The sequence below is a fragment of the Vigna umbellata genome, chromosome 4 (assembly GCF_029865625.1).
Source record: "Vigna umbellata cultivar VRB3 chromosome 4, Vumbellata_1.0, whole genome shotgun sequence".
Classification (NCBI taxonomy): Eukaryota; Viridiplantae; Streptophyta; class Magnoliopsida; order Fabales; family Fabaceae; genus Vigna; species Vigna umbellata.
In genome coordinates, this window is record NC_142168.1 from 5,881,263 (window position 1) to 5,900,633 (window position 19,371).

General features: G+C 36.9%; 2 protein-coding genes, 1 non-coding gene and 1 pseudogene across 3 annotated transcripts; 2 read left to right on the forward strand and 2 right to left on the reverse strand.

Annotated features, from left to right (window-relative positions):
- The first annotated feature begins 8 nt into the window (after positions 1 to 8).
- Positions 9 to 9,283, forward strand: LOC124826498 (uncharacterized). The gene is made up of 3 exons (XM_088111959.1): positions 9 to 255; positions 8,239 to 8,293; positions 8,796 to 9,283. Exons 1-3 carry the CDS (start codon positions 121 to 123, stop codon positions 9,083 to 9,085), a joined length of 480 nt encoding a protein of 159 aa, XP_087968085.1. The 5' UTR covers positions 9 to 120; the 3' UTR covers positions 9,086 to 9,283.
- LOC148199128 (uncharacterized) lies at positions 632 to 1,574 on the forward strand (annotated as a pseudogene).
- A 5,627-nt stretch (positions 9,284 to 14,910) lies between the features above and the next one.
- Positions 14,911 to 14,984, reverse strand: TRNAV-CAC (transfer RNA valine (anticodon CAC)). The gene has a single exon. It is a non-coding gene; the product is annotated as a tRNA-Val (tRNA).
- Positions 14,985 to 16,466: 1,482 nt separating this feature from the next.
- On the reverse strand, positions 16,467 to 19,351 carry LOC148199129 (uncharacterized). The gene has a single exon (XM_088113319.1). It carries the CDS (start codon positions 19,090 to 19,092, stop codon positions 18,130 to 18,132), a length of 963 nt encoding a protein of 320 aa, XP_087969445.1. The 5' UTR covers positions 19,093 to 19,351; the 3' UTR covers positions 16,467 to 18,129.
- Between the last annotated feature and the right edge of the window lie 20 nt (positions 19,352 to 19,371).

The following is a 19,371-nucleotide window of genomic DNA, read 5'->3' on the forward strand; positions in this document are numbered from 1 at the left end:
AATCTCAAATTCAAGGATTTTCTTTTTCTATCTGTAAAATCCAACGGTGAAACCCTTGTGGTCACCTTTTAGAACTCCAGAAGAGAAGAGACACCAAGCCACAGAAAAAGCTCTGTTTCAATGGAAGAAGTGAAAGCAGCGGTGGCTCCTCCTTTTCCCCCGGCGACGAAGAAGAGGCCGCTCGACTCCAATGCTCACTCCACCTACTTAAAGATTCGTGCCGTTATTCGAGACCTTCGTCCTCAGTTTCTCGAGGTTCAATATTCCAAATCTCTGTTTTTTTTTCTTTCATACAGCAACCATTGGAATATTTAATGTAATAGTTGTTCATAAAACTTGTTGGCCAGTGTTTTAACTCTCTCCCACTTTTCAATTTTCAAATCTGTGGCTAATTGGTGTGAAAATCTCAAGTTTACTCCTCTTGTTGATTCGGTACTCTTTTGTGCTTGGGGTATTATTCATACCGAGTTTCGCTATTGCTTTTTAATATGTAGTTAGTAGGGTTTCTGTTAGGGTAATTCTAGGATGGGATCCAAGAATTACACAGACAGACTATCCATTGACTAATTACAATTGAGATACTCTCTTATTGCTTGTTTACAAAATATCCCGTAACAAATCCCCTCCTTAGCTTCAGACTTGTCCTCAAGGCGGGAAGTGGGGGTATTTCTACTTCAAATCAAAACAACATACCTCTAAAACTTTAACCCCTGCTTATACGAGTGAGAGAAGGGAAAAAGGGTTATGTTATTTCCGTGATGAACCCTTTACTCCCGAGCATGGATTAAGCCATAAAAAGCTGCAGTTGCATGTGATGGAAGTAGATGAGTTACAAGATAATAAAGAGAAAGAAGTACTGCTTGAAAACTCCATGGGACCCAATTCTACATATCCTCAAATTTCTGTACATGCTCTCACCGGAATTGCCAATTTCCAAACCATGCGTGTGACCTTTTAACACCAAAAGAAGCCTCTCCAAGTTCTGATTGACGGTGGCAGTACCCACTAATTTTTGGACATTGAGGTAGCTAAAAGGTTGGACTGCAGGATAGATGCTTTTGATTCTCTGAGTGTGGTTGTTGTGGATGACACAAAGTTAAATGTTTCTACAGTAGTTAGAGGATTTCAATGGACAATCCATCAAACCAATTCACTTATGATATGTGGCTCATTCCATTGGGGTGCTAGTGTCGTTGGGTGATATTGTATGGAATTTTAACAAGTTGTATATGGAGTTTTATGTCCAGAGAAGGAGAAATGTATTGAGAGGAACCTCTTTGGGGTTGAAAACAGTTAAGAAACAACAATTGGGGAAAGCTATGGCAACTGGTATTCATTTGTCATGTTTACTAGTTTGTGATGGCCAAGGTGGTCTTCTAAATTCTCTTACTACTCAGGCTGTTGTTGCTGAAGTCCCTCTTGCTGTTGCCAAATTGTTGGATGAGTTTGTTGACCTATTTCAAGAACCTAGTGAGTTACCTCCTAGCAGACTGGGTCATGACCATCAGATTCCTCTAGTCCCAGGAGTTGGCCCAATTAGTAAGAGACCCTACAAGTATGTTATTGGACTTTAACCGTAGATACTCTTTATATTCATCCTCAGTGAACTTGGAGTTGGTAGTTTTAGCCTCAAAGATATTAGCTGTTTTGAAAGGAAAACCATGCAAGGAGTAGCAATTTTCTCAGGTGTGATCCATCCTTTTACAGTCATGATGTCCTTGGCCAAGAAACCACATTTCAAAAGATAGATAATTTTTACCATTTAGCTTCTCGGAAGTAATTGAGGGGCTTCTAGAGAATGAAATAACACTTCTAGTCATTATATGCGATCAAGGGAACAAAAAACAGTGAGGGGATGCAAAAACAGTAAGGGAAAATGAAAACCTTAGGTGATTTCCACAAGGGTGGCTCCTGGACTTCATTGAAATGAAGTTTTGAGGGTCAAAAGAGATGGGTCTAGTGACAACTATGGAGGTGGCGCGATGACGTTCCAATGAGTGGACGACAACGCGTGGACAACACGTGCCTGGTTGTAGTAGAAGAGATGATGCATGTGGCAGAGAATTGGCCCTCAACACCAGCAGGGTTGGTCATCGCTTGGAGAGGTGATCCAGATTCGATGGTTGCTAGATGAAAATGAGATGGTAGAAGGCGGTAGACAGTGACAAATGACGACAAAAAGGCAGAGAACAGTGGTTGATAGTGTTGGACAGTCTCAAACGGCAGTGGACAGTTGCGAACAACGATGACTAGTGTCGGTGGATAAGACGAGACAGAAACCGGAGCGGGATCGACCCGCTATGATACCAACTTGGGATTAAAACAGAGAAATATATTTATAGAGGGGTTGAAGAACCCTTCCCATGGTTCTCTTTTTATATATTTGAAGGTTGATACAATAGGGAGATTAAACATCAAAAGCACTATCCTTAGACGTAATGATTTCATAGATCTACTAATTATTTCAACCGTATCAATCTAGAGAAGTGTTGAGGAGAGATTTGCAAATACATAATAAGGTCCCTTCCTTCATTTTTTTCTTATAGGTGTCTTGTGTTTAATTGTAAATTTGTTTCCTTCAAAGAGAGTTTACTATGCAAAAAAAGGACATGATTTGTAATTATGTTTATGTAAAGTCTCAAGTCCAATAATAAAGACCTGAAAAATCAAACAAATTTCAAGTAGCTTGATTTATATACCCGCACACCCTTAATTTGCTTAATCTAGATTTTCAATTGGTATTTGTAATGAAGAAAGACCTGCTAATAGATGATTTCTGAAGTATAGAACCACTTAAGATTGAAAAGAAATAATTCTTGAGGGCTTGAATGATCCCTCTCACAATCTTCTATTTATAAGAATAAATTGATACACAAGTACATGATAAATAGGGTAACCCTAGACACAATATAATCATGATAAATAGGGTAATCCTAGACACAATATAATCATGATAAATAGGGTAACCCTTGACACACTATAATGATGATAAAATAGGATAAATATCCTAACACTCCCCCTCAAGCTGGAGCATACAAATTGTATGTACCAAGCTTGGAACAAATAAACTCAATTTGAGGACCCCTTAATGACTTGGTCAATACATCTGCGAGTTGATCGTTTGACCCAATAAACTCAGTACATATTTCTTTGGTTAACAACTTTTCACGAACAAAATGACAATCAATTTCTATATGTTTTAGTCCTCTCGTGAAACACTGGATTTGATGCAATGTGGAGAGCAGCTTGATTGTCGCAATACATCTTCATAGTATGGATGTCACAAAATTTAACCTCTTGAAGGAATTGTTTCACCCATATAAGTTCACATGTTAATGATGCCATTGCCCTCGGCTTCCGCGGTTGATCGAGCTACTAGATTCTGTTTCTTACTTTTCCATGAAATAATGTTTCCTCCCAGAAAAACACAATATCCTTGTAGACCGTCTATCAATAAGTGAACCTGCCCAATCTGCATCACAATACCCAGAGACATGAATGCTTCCTTTATCTTCATATAACAATCCTTGTCCGGGAGCCTTCTTTACATACCTTAGAATGCGAATGAGAGCATTCCAATGGTCAACACATGGAGCCTGCATGAACTGACTAACCACTCCAATTGCAAAGATAGATCAGGCCTTGTAATAGTGAGATAAATCAGTTTGCCAACCAGCCTCCTATACCTCTCTGGATCGGAGAATAATTCACCTTCTTCTGTCCTTAATTTCTGGTTTGGGTCCATGGGAGTGTCTACCGGTCTACAATCAATCATGCCTGTTTCTTGTAATATATCAAGAGCATACTTCCTTTGGGAGATTACAACTCCATCTTTTGATTGTGCTACTTCAATGCCTAAAAAGTATTAGAGACTTCCAAGATCCTTGGTTTGAAAATGTCTACACAAGTACTCTTTTAATTGAGATATTCCAACAGCATCATTTCCTGTAATGACAATATCATCAACATATACTATTAAGTAAACACATTTCCCGAGAGAAGAATGACAATAAAAAACTGAATGGTCTGCTTCACTGCGTTTTAGCCCAAATTTTTGAACAATGGAGCTAAACTTTCCAAACCAAGCACGTGGGGATTGCTTGAGGCCATATAGAGATCGATGCAATTTGCATACCATACCAAACTCCCCTTGAGCAACAAACCAGGAGGTTGCTCCATATAAACTTCTTCCTCAAGATCACCATGTAGGAAGGCATTCTTCATATCCAATTGATGAAGTGGCCAGTAACGAATGGCTGCCATGGCAAAAAAGAGACGAATAGTAGTCATCTTGGCTACAGGAGAGAAAGTGTCACAATAATCAAGACCATAAACCTGAGTGTAACCTTTTGCAACAAGCCGAGCTTTGAGCCGATCAATTTCACCATCAGGGCCAACTTTAACTGCATACACCCATCGACAACCAACCGCCTTTTTTCCTGGGGGAAGGGGCACCAGCTCCCAAGTATTACTGTGGTCAAGAGCCTGCATTTCTGCAATCATAGCTTGTCGCCATCCAGGATGATCAAGTGCTTCTTTCACATTCTTGGGTATAACAACAGAGGACACTGAGGATAAAAGAGAAAAATAGGAGGGCGACAATCGATGATAACTTAGAAAATTATAAATGGGATGAGGGTTCCGAGTGGAACGAGTACCTTTTCTGAGGGCAATAGGCCATGCTGAATCATTTGCACCAGGAGGCGTGGGAGGAGGTGACGAGGGAGAAGAATCTGAAGTAGGAGATTCACCATTGTCTTGGGGAGGTGGACTATCCATTGGGGCCCTGTGTGGGATGATCTCAGTATGTGGAGAAACAGGTGTAGAAGGATTGTGATCAAGACTTGGAATGACAGAGACAGTGGAGCTATTTGACTCAGCCATTGGAATAGAAACATCCTGAATAGATGGAGAGAAGTAAGGAGTCTGTTCAAAGAATGTGACATTGGCAGACATGTAATACTTCTTAGTTTCAGGAGAGTAACACCGATATCCTTTTTGAAGTTGAGAATAGCCTAAGAAGACACATTTGAGAGCGCGAGCGGAGAGTTTGTCTAGACCTGGAGACATGTCATGAACAAAACATACACAACCAAACACTCGAGGAGATGTATGAAAGAGAGGATCATTAAGAAACAAAATGGAGAAAGGGACTTTATTATCAAGAGAGGAGGAGGGCATCCTATTAATAAGATAACATGCAGTTAAAATGGCATCCCCCAGTGATGGACAGGAATATGGGCACCAAGCAAAAGGGTACGAGCAGTTTCAACCAAGTGTCTATTTTTTCGTTCTGCTATACCATTTTGCTGTGGTGTATGAGGACAAGTAGACTGATGTAAGATACCATGGGAACTCAAGATGGCAGAAAAGGAGAATGAGAAATACTCTTTTGCATTATCACTTCTTAATATTTTGATTACTTGACCAAATTGATTCTTGATTTCATTCAAAAACGATGTAAAGATAGCTAACAATTCAGAACGATTTTTCATAAGATAAACCCAAGTACATCTTGAATATTCATCTATAAAGGTAACAAAATATCTAAAACCAAAGGAGGAGATATGACTAAGTCCCCATATATCAGAATGGATGATGGAAAAACTAGAATTACATATTGATTGAGACCTTTTAGGAAAGGAAGATCTAACATGTTTTCCTAATTGACATGACTCACATTCTAAGGTTTGGAGACCACTAAGTTCAGGACACATCTTTTTTAATTTGGACAAATGAGGATGACCAAGTCGATCATGTAGCACTTTAGGATTAGGAGCAGCAACACACGACACCCTTGGACGAGATCCAAAATGGTATAATCCGCCAGCTTCATATCCTTCTCCAATCTGTCTCCCCGAACCACGCTCCTGTATAACAAAAGATTTATGATCAAAGGTTATTGAACAACTTAACATTTTAGTCAACTGGCTTAAGGAAATTAAATTAAAAGGACAATTAGAGACAAAAAGGACTGAGTTGAGATTGAGGGAGGGAGACAAAGAAACATGACCGACTCCTTTGGAAGAAGTTTTAGATCCATTTGCAAGGGTTATGAAATGAGGTTTTTCTCGAAATGAAATAGATGAAAACAAAGAGGTATTACCAGAAATGTGATCAGAAGCACCTGAGTCAATTACCCATGAATTTTGACATTCCATAGATTGAGAAACCTAGGCTGTTGATGTATTGGGAGATTGAGATGGTTGTGCCAAGCTGTTAGACTTTAACCTTAAATACTCTTGATATTCATCCTCAGAAAACATAGAAGTGGAGGTTTCAGTTTTCGAAGTGGAAGTTTCAGTCTTCGAAATATTGGCGGTTTTGGAAGGGAAACCATGTAAGGAGTAGCAATTCTCTTGAGTATGACCCATCCTTTTACAATATGTGCATTGAGTACGTCCCCGACCTCCTCGTCCTCCTCTAGTGCCACGTCCTCCTCTTCCTCGTGTGGCAACCATGACAGATGGTTCCACTAGTTCATGCGCTTCTTGAATTTGAGATACCGGGACACGCAGAAGGCGAGTGGTCAATGTTTCCATAGAGGGGACCTCATGACTAGTTAGAAGTTGATCTATGAGATGATCAAAATCGGGATGTAGGGCACGAAGGATCAACACCATGTAAAATTTGTCTAGTTTTTTTTTTATATCCTCTAATGGATCTACTCCCAAAAACATCCTAAGTTCTTCGACAGCAGATTGGGCTTCAGCCATGAAGGACACCATATCATGGTCTGCCATTTTAAGAGATGTAAGCTTGTTCGTAGTGTCATAGATACGTTGAATATCGTTGGCATAAATGCTTTGGGCTTTCTTCCAAAAGGAGTGACAAGTTTTGAAAGCCCTCAAAGATACAAGAAGTTTGGGTTCCACTGATTGCCATAACAGGGCACACAACTGGAAATCTGCTTGTTTCCACTAATCAGCTTTTTCAGTAGGCACATGGCTTCCATCTCGCTCAAGGTGGTCATAATGCCCTTGGCCAAGGAACCACATTTCAACGGCAGCAGACCATGATGGATAATTTTTTCCATTTAGCTTCTCGGAGGTAATTGATGGACTTCCAGAGAAGGAAAGAGTACTGCTAGACGCCATTTCTGAAGAAGACGAATAGTACTAGTGAGGAACAAGAAAACCCTAAGGGTTTAGACGAAGGAAACTGTGACAGTGATGGACGACGGTGGCCGGCGGCCGGCGATGGACGACGGTGGCCGACGGCGACGGTGGCCGGCGGCGACGGTGGTCGGCGACGGACGACGGTGGCCGACAGTTGACGGTGGCCGGCGGCGGGCAGCGGCGGACAGTGGCGGGCGACGAAGAACTGTGGCGCCGGACAGATATATATTACGAGACAGAAACCAGAGCGGGTCGATCCCGCTCTGATACCAACTTAAGATTGAAAAGAAATAATTCTTGAGGGCTTGATTGATCCCTCTCACAATCTTTTATTTATAAGAATAAATTGATACACAAGTACGTGATAAATAGGGTAACCCTAGACACAATATAATCATGATAAATAGGGTAATCCTAGACACACTATAATCATGATAAATAGGGTAACCCTTGACACACTATAATGATGATAAAATAGGATAAATATCCTAACAGAACCATTTATAGAGGTTTATCCATTTTATAATTAGAAATAGCATGCTTAATAAGACTAACCCTAATCAAGAAAGTGATCTTAAGAAAAAAGTGAAAGTTAAGAACATAAGCTCGACAGAGCAAACTACTCTCTGCAAAATGGATGTAGAAAGTCCTCTGAAATACCAAATGGCCAACGCTAGTCTCTGGTTACACGCTGATTAAGCAAATTTTGGAAGTTTCCTCTTTTTAATTTTTGTTTTTAGTCATGCTCTAACCAAGAAGGTGAGAATATTTCTTATAGTTGCATACTTGCATGTACATTTTATGTGGATGCTTCATTAACTAACTCATGACATAAATTATATCATTATGTATTGACTATAGGTTGGTCTATACTACCGTGTACTGAGTAACTGGTTTCTTTTATTTGATCCAAGGTGGTGTTATGAGTTTTTAGTTAGCATTTTAGTAAGTTATTATGTTAGAAATTTATTTGGATACGTATGAACTATTGAGTCATTTTCCTAATAGTTAAGATCGATTGAGTAAATTTCCAATGTATTTCTTGCCCTTTATCTGGTGTGTAGAGTAGTGGCCTTTTTTCACTGGAAACACTGTATGAACTTCATGTTTGATCTTGAAGGTTATCCGAACACCTGACTACAAAAATTGCAAGGCAGCCCGTGAAATTCAAGAAAGTAAGTTCATCCAGGCAAAATTATATTCATTACATAATGAAAACACACATTATACTTCTGATCATGAAACTGGATAATCTATTGATGTCTGTTTGTATTTGGTATGTCTTCTGAACAGAAACTAATGTTTTGTCTGTCTTGGAGGACCTGTGTTTTGATTGTGTCTATTTTGTCTGAACAAAACCACCTTTTTAATGATTGGCATATAGGTAGGACTTATGCTCCTTTAGTAAAAATTGTATTACATGATTGATAAAATAATATAATGCTAATGATATATTTGTTATATTTCTGACTTATGTCTATTTTATGTGTTTCTCCACTGAGAGCATACATAATTCTGCTGTCTGCATGGCTGTGGGCGCGTTAGTGATTGTCATACAGGCAGAACCTTGGTTCCTGATGATGCCACCAAGTCTATGATTTCTAGTAGTTTTGGTGTAGGTTGTGTAAAAATACTCCATGTGGTAGCTTGAAATATGCCTTTTGACTTAAATTGCAGAGCTGAAGATCGTGTCAAGGTTATGTGATAGCATGAAAGATGACCAGTCAAAGGCTGGTCAGAACATTGATCAGAAAACACCCAAAGAGCAGCAATCTCGACCATCTGAAATTAAGCTTACTCCACCAGTTCCTGGCTTTCAGCAGCAGCCGGTTGAAGATGGTCTTCCAGGGACCTATGTAGTTGGAGGATCTGCATTTGGCTGGAATTTTATCACCTTTTCAGGCAAAGATCCTGTCTATTGCGGTAGGTCAAAGGAAGAATTTCGAACTGGAAAAGCTTCTAAGTAATCCTATGGAACTTTAAACCCCTATATTGATGGTCAGGAAGAACAATAGAGTGTTGTAAGTGGTTATCTTAAACATTTTCTTTAATGATAAACGTTTTTTAAGATACAAAGCACTTGATTGATGCTGTAGTGGTTCTGAGATTGGTTAGATTTTAATATTGAAAGCAAATGGAATCTTACGTGAAAAGTTTTGCTCAAAGGATAATTATGCGTCTGAAGTAATTTATGATGTTCCTATACCATGTCTTGTGTCGTGATCTATATTGTCTATATTGTTCCTTAGGATGTGGTTTGTGTGACTGCATTCTCAACCTTGATATTTCAATTAAATAATTTTTACACAACTAAAGAAAGAAATAGGCATTCATCATATATTCTTATTTTCTTCTCAATCAAGGAAAGTATTGAGGTTTTTGTTACTTAAACGGTATAAGTTTCAAGTGTCTTTGGAAATTAAAAGGGAATGGCAGTAGTTCTCTCATTTAGGTTTTAGGCCGAACCACTTCTTTAGCCCTCAAAGTAAGCGCTGAGGGCATATAGTTTTTTAAGTAAATTCGAACAAAGTTTAACTACCATCTTAGTCTTTAAATTTAATTATTTACTGTCTTTGTTTATTAAAAATATATCAATATTGTATTTTAAAATTGCATGATATTTATTGAGTTTGAACCAAGATGAATAACTATGGTTTAGAATTTTTCTAATTTTATTATTTTCAAGAATTAAAATGTTAGTTTTAACATTTTGAAGTATAAGTATAGAGCAAACTAAGAATGGATCAACTTGTCACTTTGTCTAGAAAAGATCGGCCGAGATAGAGATTTCAACTCTTCAACTCGAAATAGCTTGGTTTGCCCAACCTGTTGAGTTAGCCAGCGAGTCAAGTTGGGCCAGCTTGTGGCTGGTTTCGAAATAAAATAGATGCAATGTTTGTGTTGTGTAGTATGCAAAAAGAAAGTCTTGTGTAGTTTTCATCACTCATATGTGCATACCAAACAAAGAGAAAAATGCTTCCCCCTTATCTCTAACCGAACGGACAACTTCTACAACCTTCAGAAATTTGCTTATTCTTTCAGAAAATTCTAAGAACACATATGAACCATCGATTGGTGAAAGAAGACCAATCGTAGAACCAAAATGACATCAGAAAAGGAAGAAGGAGAATGCGGAACACATGCAAACATGATTGTTCCTTGCATGCAACAAAACCATAAATCACTAAAAATCAGCGAACGAGACTTACCAGTTCTAAACGCTAAACCAAACGGTGAAACAGGAAGCCCTTTAGGTGCCTCTTGATCGTCGAACAGATGAGCCACCGGTGAGAATTTCTAGAGAGAAGGGAGAGGAAGAGTAGAGAATAGTGTTTTTAGAGAGATAGAAAGTATTTAGATAATGAACTGAGCGTTTTAAATTCCTATTTACACTGCTGGCTTATTTTAACACAAATGCTCGATCTCATTACTTTAATACATCTATCTACTCTTAACAGGCTATTTTCTCGGTTCTTACATTCTCCCTAACATCGAAAAATTTCGTCCTCGAAAATTCGCTTACCAGATAGAAAGAACAACCTATCCTCATCATATTCTCTAGTACAACGACCTATTTTGACAAAGATACTACTCCTCACAACCTGACTAACATGAAAACCTTGCCTCTGTGTTAAAATTCCCTAGTGATCAATAATGTAGATTTGGTCTAGCCATCATTCTCAAAACAAATCTGAACCTCTAAACCTCAATTAATACGAATCTTTCTTTCACATAAATAATTCTATTGTGTCTGCCACACTACTAACCCCGCTTCTATCCTCCGCTAATCTTGAATTCAAATCAACTATTGACTGATACTCTTTTACCTCATCCAGCTTCTTCTAAGAACCATTATCCCACTGGCTTGATCAACACAACTTCTAATTTTTCTACCAACTGTTAACACTCTTGATCACCCTTAATCCCTACCTTTATGATGACTTCACATTGCTTTCCTGATCTTCACTCTTGAGTAACATAGTTTCCAACTATGCTATCCTATTACCAAACTAGAACTCTTATCCGTTGTCGTGACAAAACTAACCTGAGCACTCCATCTTTAGTTCTTCAACTTGTCAACCCGACCCATACTTAAAATCACTAGCTTGATCAATAATTATCCACCTTAAGATACCTCTCAAACTAGGATTTATCCAACCGTCCTAACTGAACCACTTTGAGAAACTCACCAATTATAGTACTTCAACTATACTAATGAGTTCTCTTCACCACATTCCCTTTAGACAACTAGCCTTCACACTTTGTCAACTAATTCTTATTCTATGCCCTTATCAAACCAACAACCTGAACCTTCTTGTTTGTTCCAACCACTATTAATGCTTATTCACCTCGTGACTGACGCTACAACTTGAAACCAAAACTCAGTTTCTCTTCTTCATCACATTGACCCACTTTCTTTGTTCAACGTCCTATAACACTTTATCATTTCAAAGTTTACACTGCAGATTAAACTGTAGGCTCACTTGTCTTCTTTGCCTCTTATCAAATTTTTCCATCTATTTTCACTTAAAACTTTCAAAAAACACCACACACTCTTAACTCAAAATAGACAATTACATCCTTACCTTGTTAAAGAAGCTCAATCTTCACAAACCACTGAACCAAGTTTAAGAAAGCGCTTCGCACAAGCCACTTACTGATAAGAACCTGCCCACTAACATCCGCTGCGCTACTCTAATTCCATACTTCCTTGCTCCTCTGCTTACCGGATACTCTCTTCACACCAACTGTAACCCGAAATGATCCCTCTTAAGAACCTCCCTCAAAACTACTATGATCATGTAAAAAATCTTATAAATCTTCACGTCCGTAATAACCTTGTCATCTCTCTTGCACTCATTCACAACCACTTATTCATATCATAGGACACTGTCGCACAAAGGCAACAATGTGTGACGTGACATCACCAGTGCACAACACTGCCTCAACGACCACTATTGATGTCCCCCACAATTGTGTATCGAGAAGGTGTAAGATCAAAGGGAGAACGAAACCATTGTTGTTGTCAGCGATAATAATAGATTGAGGAGGCGCGAGACCAAAGGGAAGACCACTATTGTTGTCAGCCACAATATGGATCAAGGAAGTATGAGACTAGAGGGAGAACAATACCATTGTTGTTGTCACTCACAACAGGGGATCAAGGAGGTGCACCACCACCACCAGTTTCGTTTATCATCTTCACTTGCTTTGTCTTAATTTTCCTTGATTTGCATTATTGACATTGTTTTGTGGTTGTCCTTGGTGATGTTAATTTTTACTATTATCTTAGCTATCTTTTATTAACAAAATTATCTGTCTTTTAATTCTCTTAATTTTCATTTTTATCTTGTTTTTGTAAATGATTATATTTTGGATTATACTAATATAATTTTACCACTAATCCTCATTCTTTTGTGTTGATTTTGCGTTAGGAAGCTATTTGTCTCAAACCATACGAGTTTGCAATCCCCATAAGCATGAAGAAGTAATCAAGAACCTAAATTAAAAGAAGTGCAGTTGCAACGAGCCCCATAAAAGTTGTTCCCAACACCACAAAGTCAGAAACCAAATCTAGTTCCAGAATTGGCCAGCGTTGGGCGACATCTACATAGCATCGAGCACTAGCAAGTTAGAGAGCCCAAGCTATTCTAGGGTTGGCCAACATTTGTTGACATGGAAATTTTTCCCTATTTCTACTTGGTTGCTCGAAGAGAAACTCATCTTTGATGGTTGGAGACATGAAAACACTTTTTTGGTAAGCTTTGAGATCTCCTAGTGTTTGTGGGATCCATTTATCATTTTGTAATCTTGGACTTTCCATGACAATGGAGAACTAAACCCATTTTGTTGCAGGAAGATGTAATCGTTAAACTCTTAGTATTTTGCAAATGATTTGAAATATATATATGTCTCTTTCATTAAATGTTAGTATTCTTGTTTCTTTACTTGATGCTTGTTTTTATTTGGTCATTCATAGTTTGATACTTAGTTCATTAGATGTTAAAAAATATCTTTTGAAACCTAAACTTGAAACAAGATACTTAATGAAGCTTATATTTAGGAATGAAGCTTGACCAATTAGTAGTTTTAAACCCTAATTCATAAAATGAATTTGTTTATAAAAGATTGACCTCTTAATAAAAAAAATCTAGACTCATTCTACTAAGAGATTAGGATTTAAGTAAACTTATAAGTTGAATATATATATATATATATATATATATATAGGGGTTTGCTAACGCGCGTACGCCTCTTTTTCAGTTGGTACATTTTAGCAATGTGTACCGGATTTTAGTAGACAAAAATACCCTTATATATTATGGATTCCAAGTTTTAAGGTTAAGGGTATTTTAATAATTTTCATTCTCAAAACTTAAAAAAAAAAAAAGAAACCCTCCAAACCCTTACTCACCTCTCTCATTCCTCTCAATCCTTTCTCTTTCATCTCTCTCACTCTAACATTTTCTCTGTCATCACTACTGTAGCCCCAATTGAAAAAAAATCAGAAACACACGCCTTTAAAAAATTTTCCTTTGTAAAGAGTTGAGTCATTGACATATTCACCTTCAAGGCAAAGGTTCATTCAAGATCTCTTCAATTTCACCATCTTCACTAACCTCTCTAATTTCATCATCTGTATTTGTTGAATCATCATCTCTAAAAAAACCTCCAGGCCAATTACCAATTCTTTCGGATGTTATTATGCTTGTGAAAATTAGATAAAATTATATACGACAAAAATTATAAAATGAAAACTCATTATAAAGTCATTTTTTGTAAGAAATTGTTTAACAACTGAGTGTTTCTGATTTTTTTTCCAGGCCAATTACCAATTCATGTTTTTCAGTTGCTTGTGAAAATTAGATAAGACAAAAATTATAAAATAAAAACTCATTATAAAATCAATTTTTGTAAGAAATTGTTTAACAGCAAGTATTTCTGATTTTTTCCAGGTCAATTACCAATTCCTTTATGTTTGTGAAAATTGGATAAAATTAGATAAGACAAAAATTATAAGATGAAAACTCATTATAAAATCATTTTTTTGTAAGATTGTTTAACAACAAGTGTTTCTGATTTTTTCAATTGGGGCTACAGTAGGATGAGAGAGAAAAGATTGGAGTGAGAAAGAGGAAAGAGAAAAGGTTGAGATGAATGAGAGAGGTGAGTAAGGGTTTGGGGGTTTCTATTTTAGTTTTGAGAATGAAAATTATTAAAATACCCTTAACCTTAAAACTTAGAATTCATGATATATAAGGATATTTTTGTCTACTAAAACCCGGTACACATTGCTAAAATGTACCAACTGAAAAACAGGCGTACGCGCGTTAGCAAACCCCATATATATATATATATATATATATATATATATATATATATATATATATATATATATAATGTTATTGGATATTCAAAAATTATTCTAAATCAATTCCCTCCATCTATAAACTCCTAAGGATATAATTATAACATCTAATTTCTCAAATCATCATATAAATCTTTTCTTTAAATTCAAATTGAACTTATATATTTAAAATTATCTTTGACATTCAAACATATTAAATGATTTGATTCAACATCATATTTAAAATTTATTTTTCAATTTCAATCTAAATTAATTAAAAAATAGTGATCAATTCATCAAATCATAACTAAATCAAACCATCAAACATTAAAAAGTAGGTAAAATTTATATATAAGAGAATGAGTATAAAGAATTAGGAAATGTTATGTTTAATCTCATTACAAGATTTAAGAAATAGTGAACATAAAACTGAATCAAAAAGATTGTCTGAGCCCAGGTTCGAACTGGGGACCTCTAGTGTGTGAGACTAGCGTGATAACCAACTACACCACCCAGACACCGCTGTTACACAATTTTCAATTACTTAATTGATATAAAACAACTGGTTAAAGGGTAATCCCAATAAACAACTTAAAATAAAAAACCAAGCAGAGATAGATATAGTAAAATATGGATTTGACATTGATAATTCTGGTATGGGTTTTAATTAGATTTTAGTACACATTTTATCACCAATTTATTGAATGGTAGATAAAGGAATATAAATTAGATTTGACACTAGTTTGCCCATTCACTTTTGAAACTGATGCGTTCAGACATGGTAATTAACATTATATAGATTATATTATATACAAGAGATTGTGGAAGATAGCAATACAATATATCTAACACAAAAAATGATCATGTATGGAATAATGAGAAAAAAATGTATTATTTCATAATACTAACGAAGCTTTTAACATACTTATATAGTGATTAATTTATAATTAATAGCAAACTGTTCCTAAGCATTCATACTTGAAATAAGAATTTGAGTATTTGCAGAACTCCAGTTTTTTTTTCCCCTTCTTTTATTAATTTGGTTTTTTAGAAAGTGCAATTGGGTTTCAATATGTTTATGTTTATTTCTACCATGTGTTATTGGACTTTTGACCAAACTTATTGTTCACTTGTTGTCCACTGTCAACAAAATGCTTTCCTCAATCCTTATCTTTAATTCTTCAAGCAAAGTCCTTAGCAATAGAACTTGGCAAGCACCCATACTAGCAGCCGTGTACCCAATCTCACAAGGAGACCAAGCCACAATATATTGTTTTCTTGAACACTAAGAAATTGGAGCATCTTCAATTATGAATGCATTGCTTATAGTGCTTTTTCTTTCAATCTTATTTATACACCGATCAATATCAGAATATCCGACCATACCCTGATCAGAGGCTGCAAAATTTGTTAGGAAACATTAAACTATAACATATTGTTCTCTTAACATACCTGAGCAACCTCTCAATAACAAGCAAATAAAATTGTTTTAGTGCCTTTATGTACTGCTAACAAGCCTTATATATACACTATCTTAGACACTTATCCCAAATCATGCTTTCAATTCAGATAGAACTGAAAATCCGGTTGCCCATTCCAACAAAAACAACAAAGACTAAGCAAATCTAACAGAAGGGAAATCAGAAAGACATGAAACAGGACTAAGATTTCCAGGTCAAAATTAATTTGCAAATAGAGCACCTCTAATCCTAAAGAACCAAGAAGGCAAAATTTCCATTACTCCAATGAAACAAGCAACGTGGCGACAATTTCCAGGAGAGAGAGCTCAAACACAAATTTATCAAGTGACTGAACTGCACGAAAAACAGAATCCTGCTCCACAAGCTTTTCTACCCGGGCAGAGCACAGCACACACATAATGGCATAAGAAACACAATGGAAAAAGAAAAGAAAATTGTAGAATCTTTGAGTCATCGAACCATTGCTGCCAACGGTGAATGTTAATCTAACAGGTAAATAAAAGAGGTAGAATGCTTGGAGAAACAAAACACACAAACTTATCATTCAAATAATAAAAACAGATCATTTATAGTCATTTACACTGAAACAAAAAGATTTGGATCACACGTTGGAGTGTGATTTCTAATTTATTGGACCTACCCTACATAATAAGAGAAAGTTCTGCAACAATAAAAAACATAACAAATAAACAGAGAAAAAAACCCTTCAAAAAACCTGACAATCCCTCTCTTAAACTAATGCATCTACACTAGTTATTCCAATCAAAGTATGAAGCCTTTAAAACTGGTCCAACTTTAGGGGTTTTGTCATAATGTCTGCTAACTGATCTTGAGAGCTACAAAAGCTTAGCTTGACTGCTCCATCATTCATCAAGTCCCGAAGAAAGTGAAACTTTATATCTATATGTTTGTTTTTTCCATGAAATACTGGGTCTTGGGACAGTTGTATTGTAGAGCTATTATCACACAAAATCTCAACTTCAGTCTTATTTTTAAGCCCAATCTGTTCTAACAATCTTTTAAGCCAAATACAATGACAAGCACATAGAGATGCTGCTATATATTCTACTTCTGTTGTAGATAAAGCTACCACATTTTGCTTCTTGGATGTCCACGAAATTGTCCCTATCCCTAACATAAACACATACCCAGAAGTTCTTTTTCTATCATCCAAGTCTCGAGCATAATCACTTTTTGAAAATGCTAGTAGTCTTAAACTGTTAGTCCCCTTCTTGTACAGATTCCAAGGCCAGTTGTTCCTTGGGATATACCTCATAATTCGTTTTGCTGCCAGCCAATGTGTTGTAGTGGGATTAGTCATGAATCTGCTGAGAAAACTTAATGTGTACATTAAATCTGGTCTGGTGGTAGTCAAATAGATCATACTTCCAACTTGTTGTTTAAACAAAGTTTCTTCAACACTGTTTCTCTGAATTCTGTCAGACGAGAGTCCCTAGCACCATGGGATTTTTCACATCCTTGTTGTCCTGCATCAAGTGTTGATTTTTCACTGTTTTCACTTATATCAACATCAACTATTGTGTTTTCTACTGCAATGTCATTTTTGTCTTCATAAATTATCTCTTCTTGCTGAGTTTTTGGCTTCAAATTTCTCCAGTCCCAACTTTCCTTCTCCTCAAATTACATCTCTGCTAATGATCACAGTTTTTGGGACTGGATCATATAATCTCCATGCTTTAGACTCATCACTAACGCCCAGAAAAATATATTTTCTACTTTTGTCATCTAGCTTCAGTCTTTTCTGGTCTGGGATATGTGCATGGGCCACACACCCAAAAATTCTGAAATATTTCACCACTGGTTTCCTGCCGCTCCAGGCTTCTTCTGGAGTAACATCCTCTACAACAGTTGTTGGGCATCTGGATATGCACACACCATTTGACAACTTCTAGCTAGAGCACCTTGGGAACATGCTTCTCATTTAACATAGAACAAACTGCATTCATAATCATTCTATTTTTTCGTTTGATTACACCGTTTTGCTGAGGAGTGTATGAGGAGTGTAAGGGGTGGTTAACTGTCTTCTAATGCCTTCTATGTGACAAAATTCTTCAAACTCATTAGAGAGAAACTCTCCACCTCGATTTGTATGTAAGCAGAGTATAGGAACTACTGCTTCCTTCTCAACTTGTCCCTTGAACATCTTGAACTTTGCTAGTGCTTATGATTTTTCATGCAAAAAATATACCCAAGTCTTCCTAGTGAAATCATCAATGAAGCTTAGAGAGTACCTTTTATTGTTGTGTGAAGCTGGATGGATAGGCCCTCCGAATATTTGTAGAGTTGAGATGCTCTCCAGGTCCCAGTAAGGGTACTTATACTGGAAATGCCCTAACCTATGACACTTGAAACACTCAATGGTGGCCTTGTTGAATGGTTGTCTTTCTCTGCCTCTGCCACGCCTGCCTATAAACCCACCACGGCCTCTGCCTCTGCCAGGCTTCTCCTCTTGAGTGCTTCTGCTACTGGTGTGCTCATGGGTTGCTTTGAGCACATGTTCTTCCTCTTGTACCTCGATCATTCGTTGCTCATGCACCAATAGACTCGTATGTAACTCATCAATGGTGAGAATATTAATGTTATTTGACTCCTCTATAGCGCAAACGACATAGTTGAATTTAGGGATTAGAGATCTCAATATTTTACTCACCACAACACTCTGTTCCACTGCTTCTCCATTGGACTTCATTTTACTCACTATAGTCATGGTGCGGCCTAGAAAGTTGTCCACTTTTTCTCCTTCTTTCATGATGAGTAGCTCAAATTCTTTCCTCAATGCTTGAAGTTGTGCGTGTTTCACTCTAATAGATACCTGGTACTTCTGTTTTATAGAGTTCCAAATTTCTTGTGATGTACTTTTGTCAAGAATAGTCTCGAATATTTCCCTATCAATGGATTGATAGAGAAAATTTTTGACCCTCAAGTCATTGAATTCGGCTGCCTCCACAACTACCTTTTGAGCCTTACCACTGGATCCTAAACCAATTACAAGTGTAGGTATACCAACCTCCACAAGACTCCATAGCTCCTTGCTCCGAAGGAAATTCTCCATGGTCATTGCCAAAAAGTCATAATGACCATCAAATTTGGAAATGGAGGGTTGCACAAACTCAGGGATTGTCATCTTACTAAGAATGAAAAAAATCACTCACTCACGGATTGGATCAGGCCCTTTACAGAGCTCTGATACCAATTGTTAGTCTAACAAGTAAATAAAAGAGGTACAGTGCTTGGAGAAACAAAACGCCCAAACTTATCATTCAAATAATAAAAACAAACCATTTATAGTCCTTTACACTGAAGCAAAACGGTTTGGATCACCCGTTAGAGTGTGATCCCTAATTTATTGGAACTACCTTGCATAATAGGAGAAAGTTTTGCAACAACAAAAAACATAACAAAT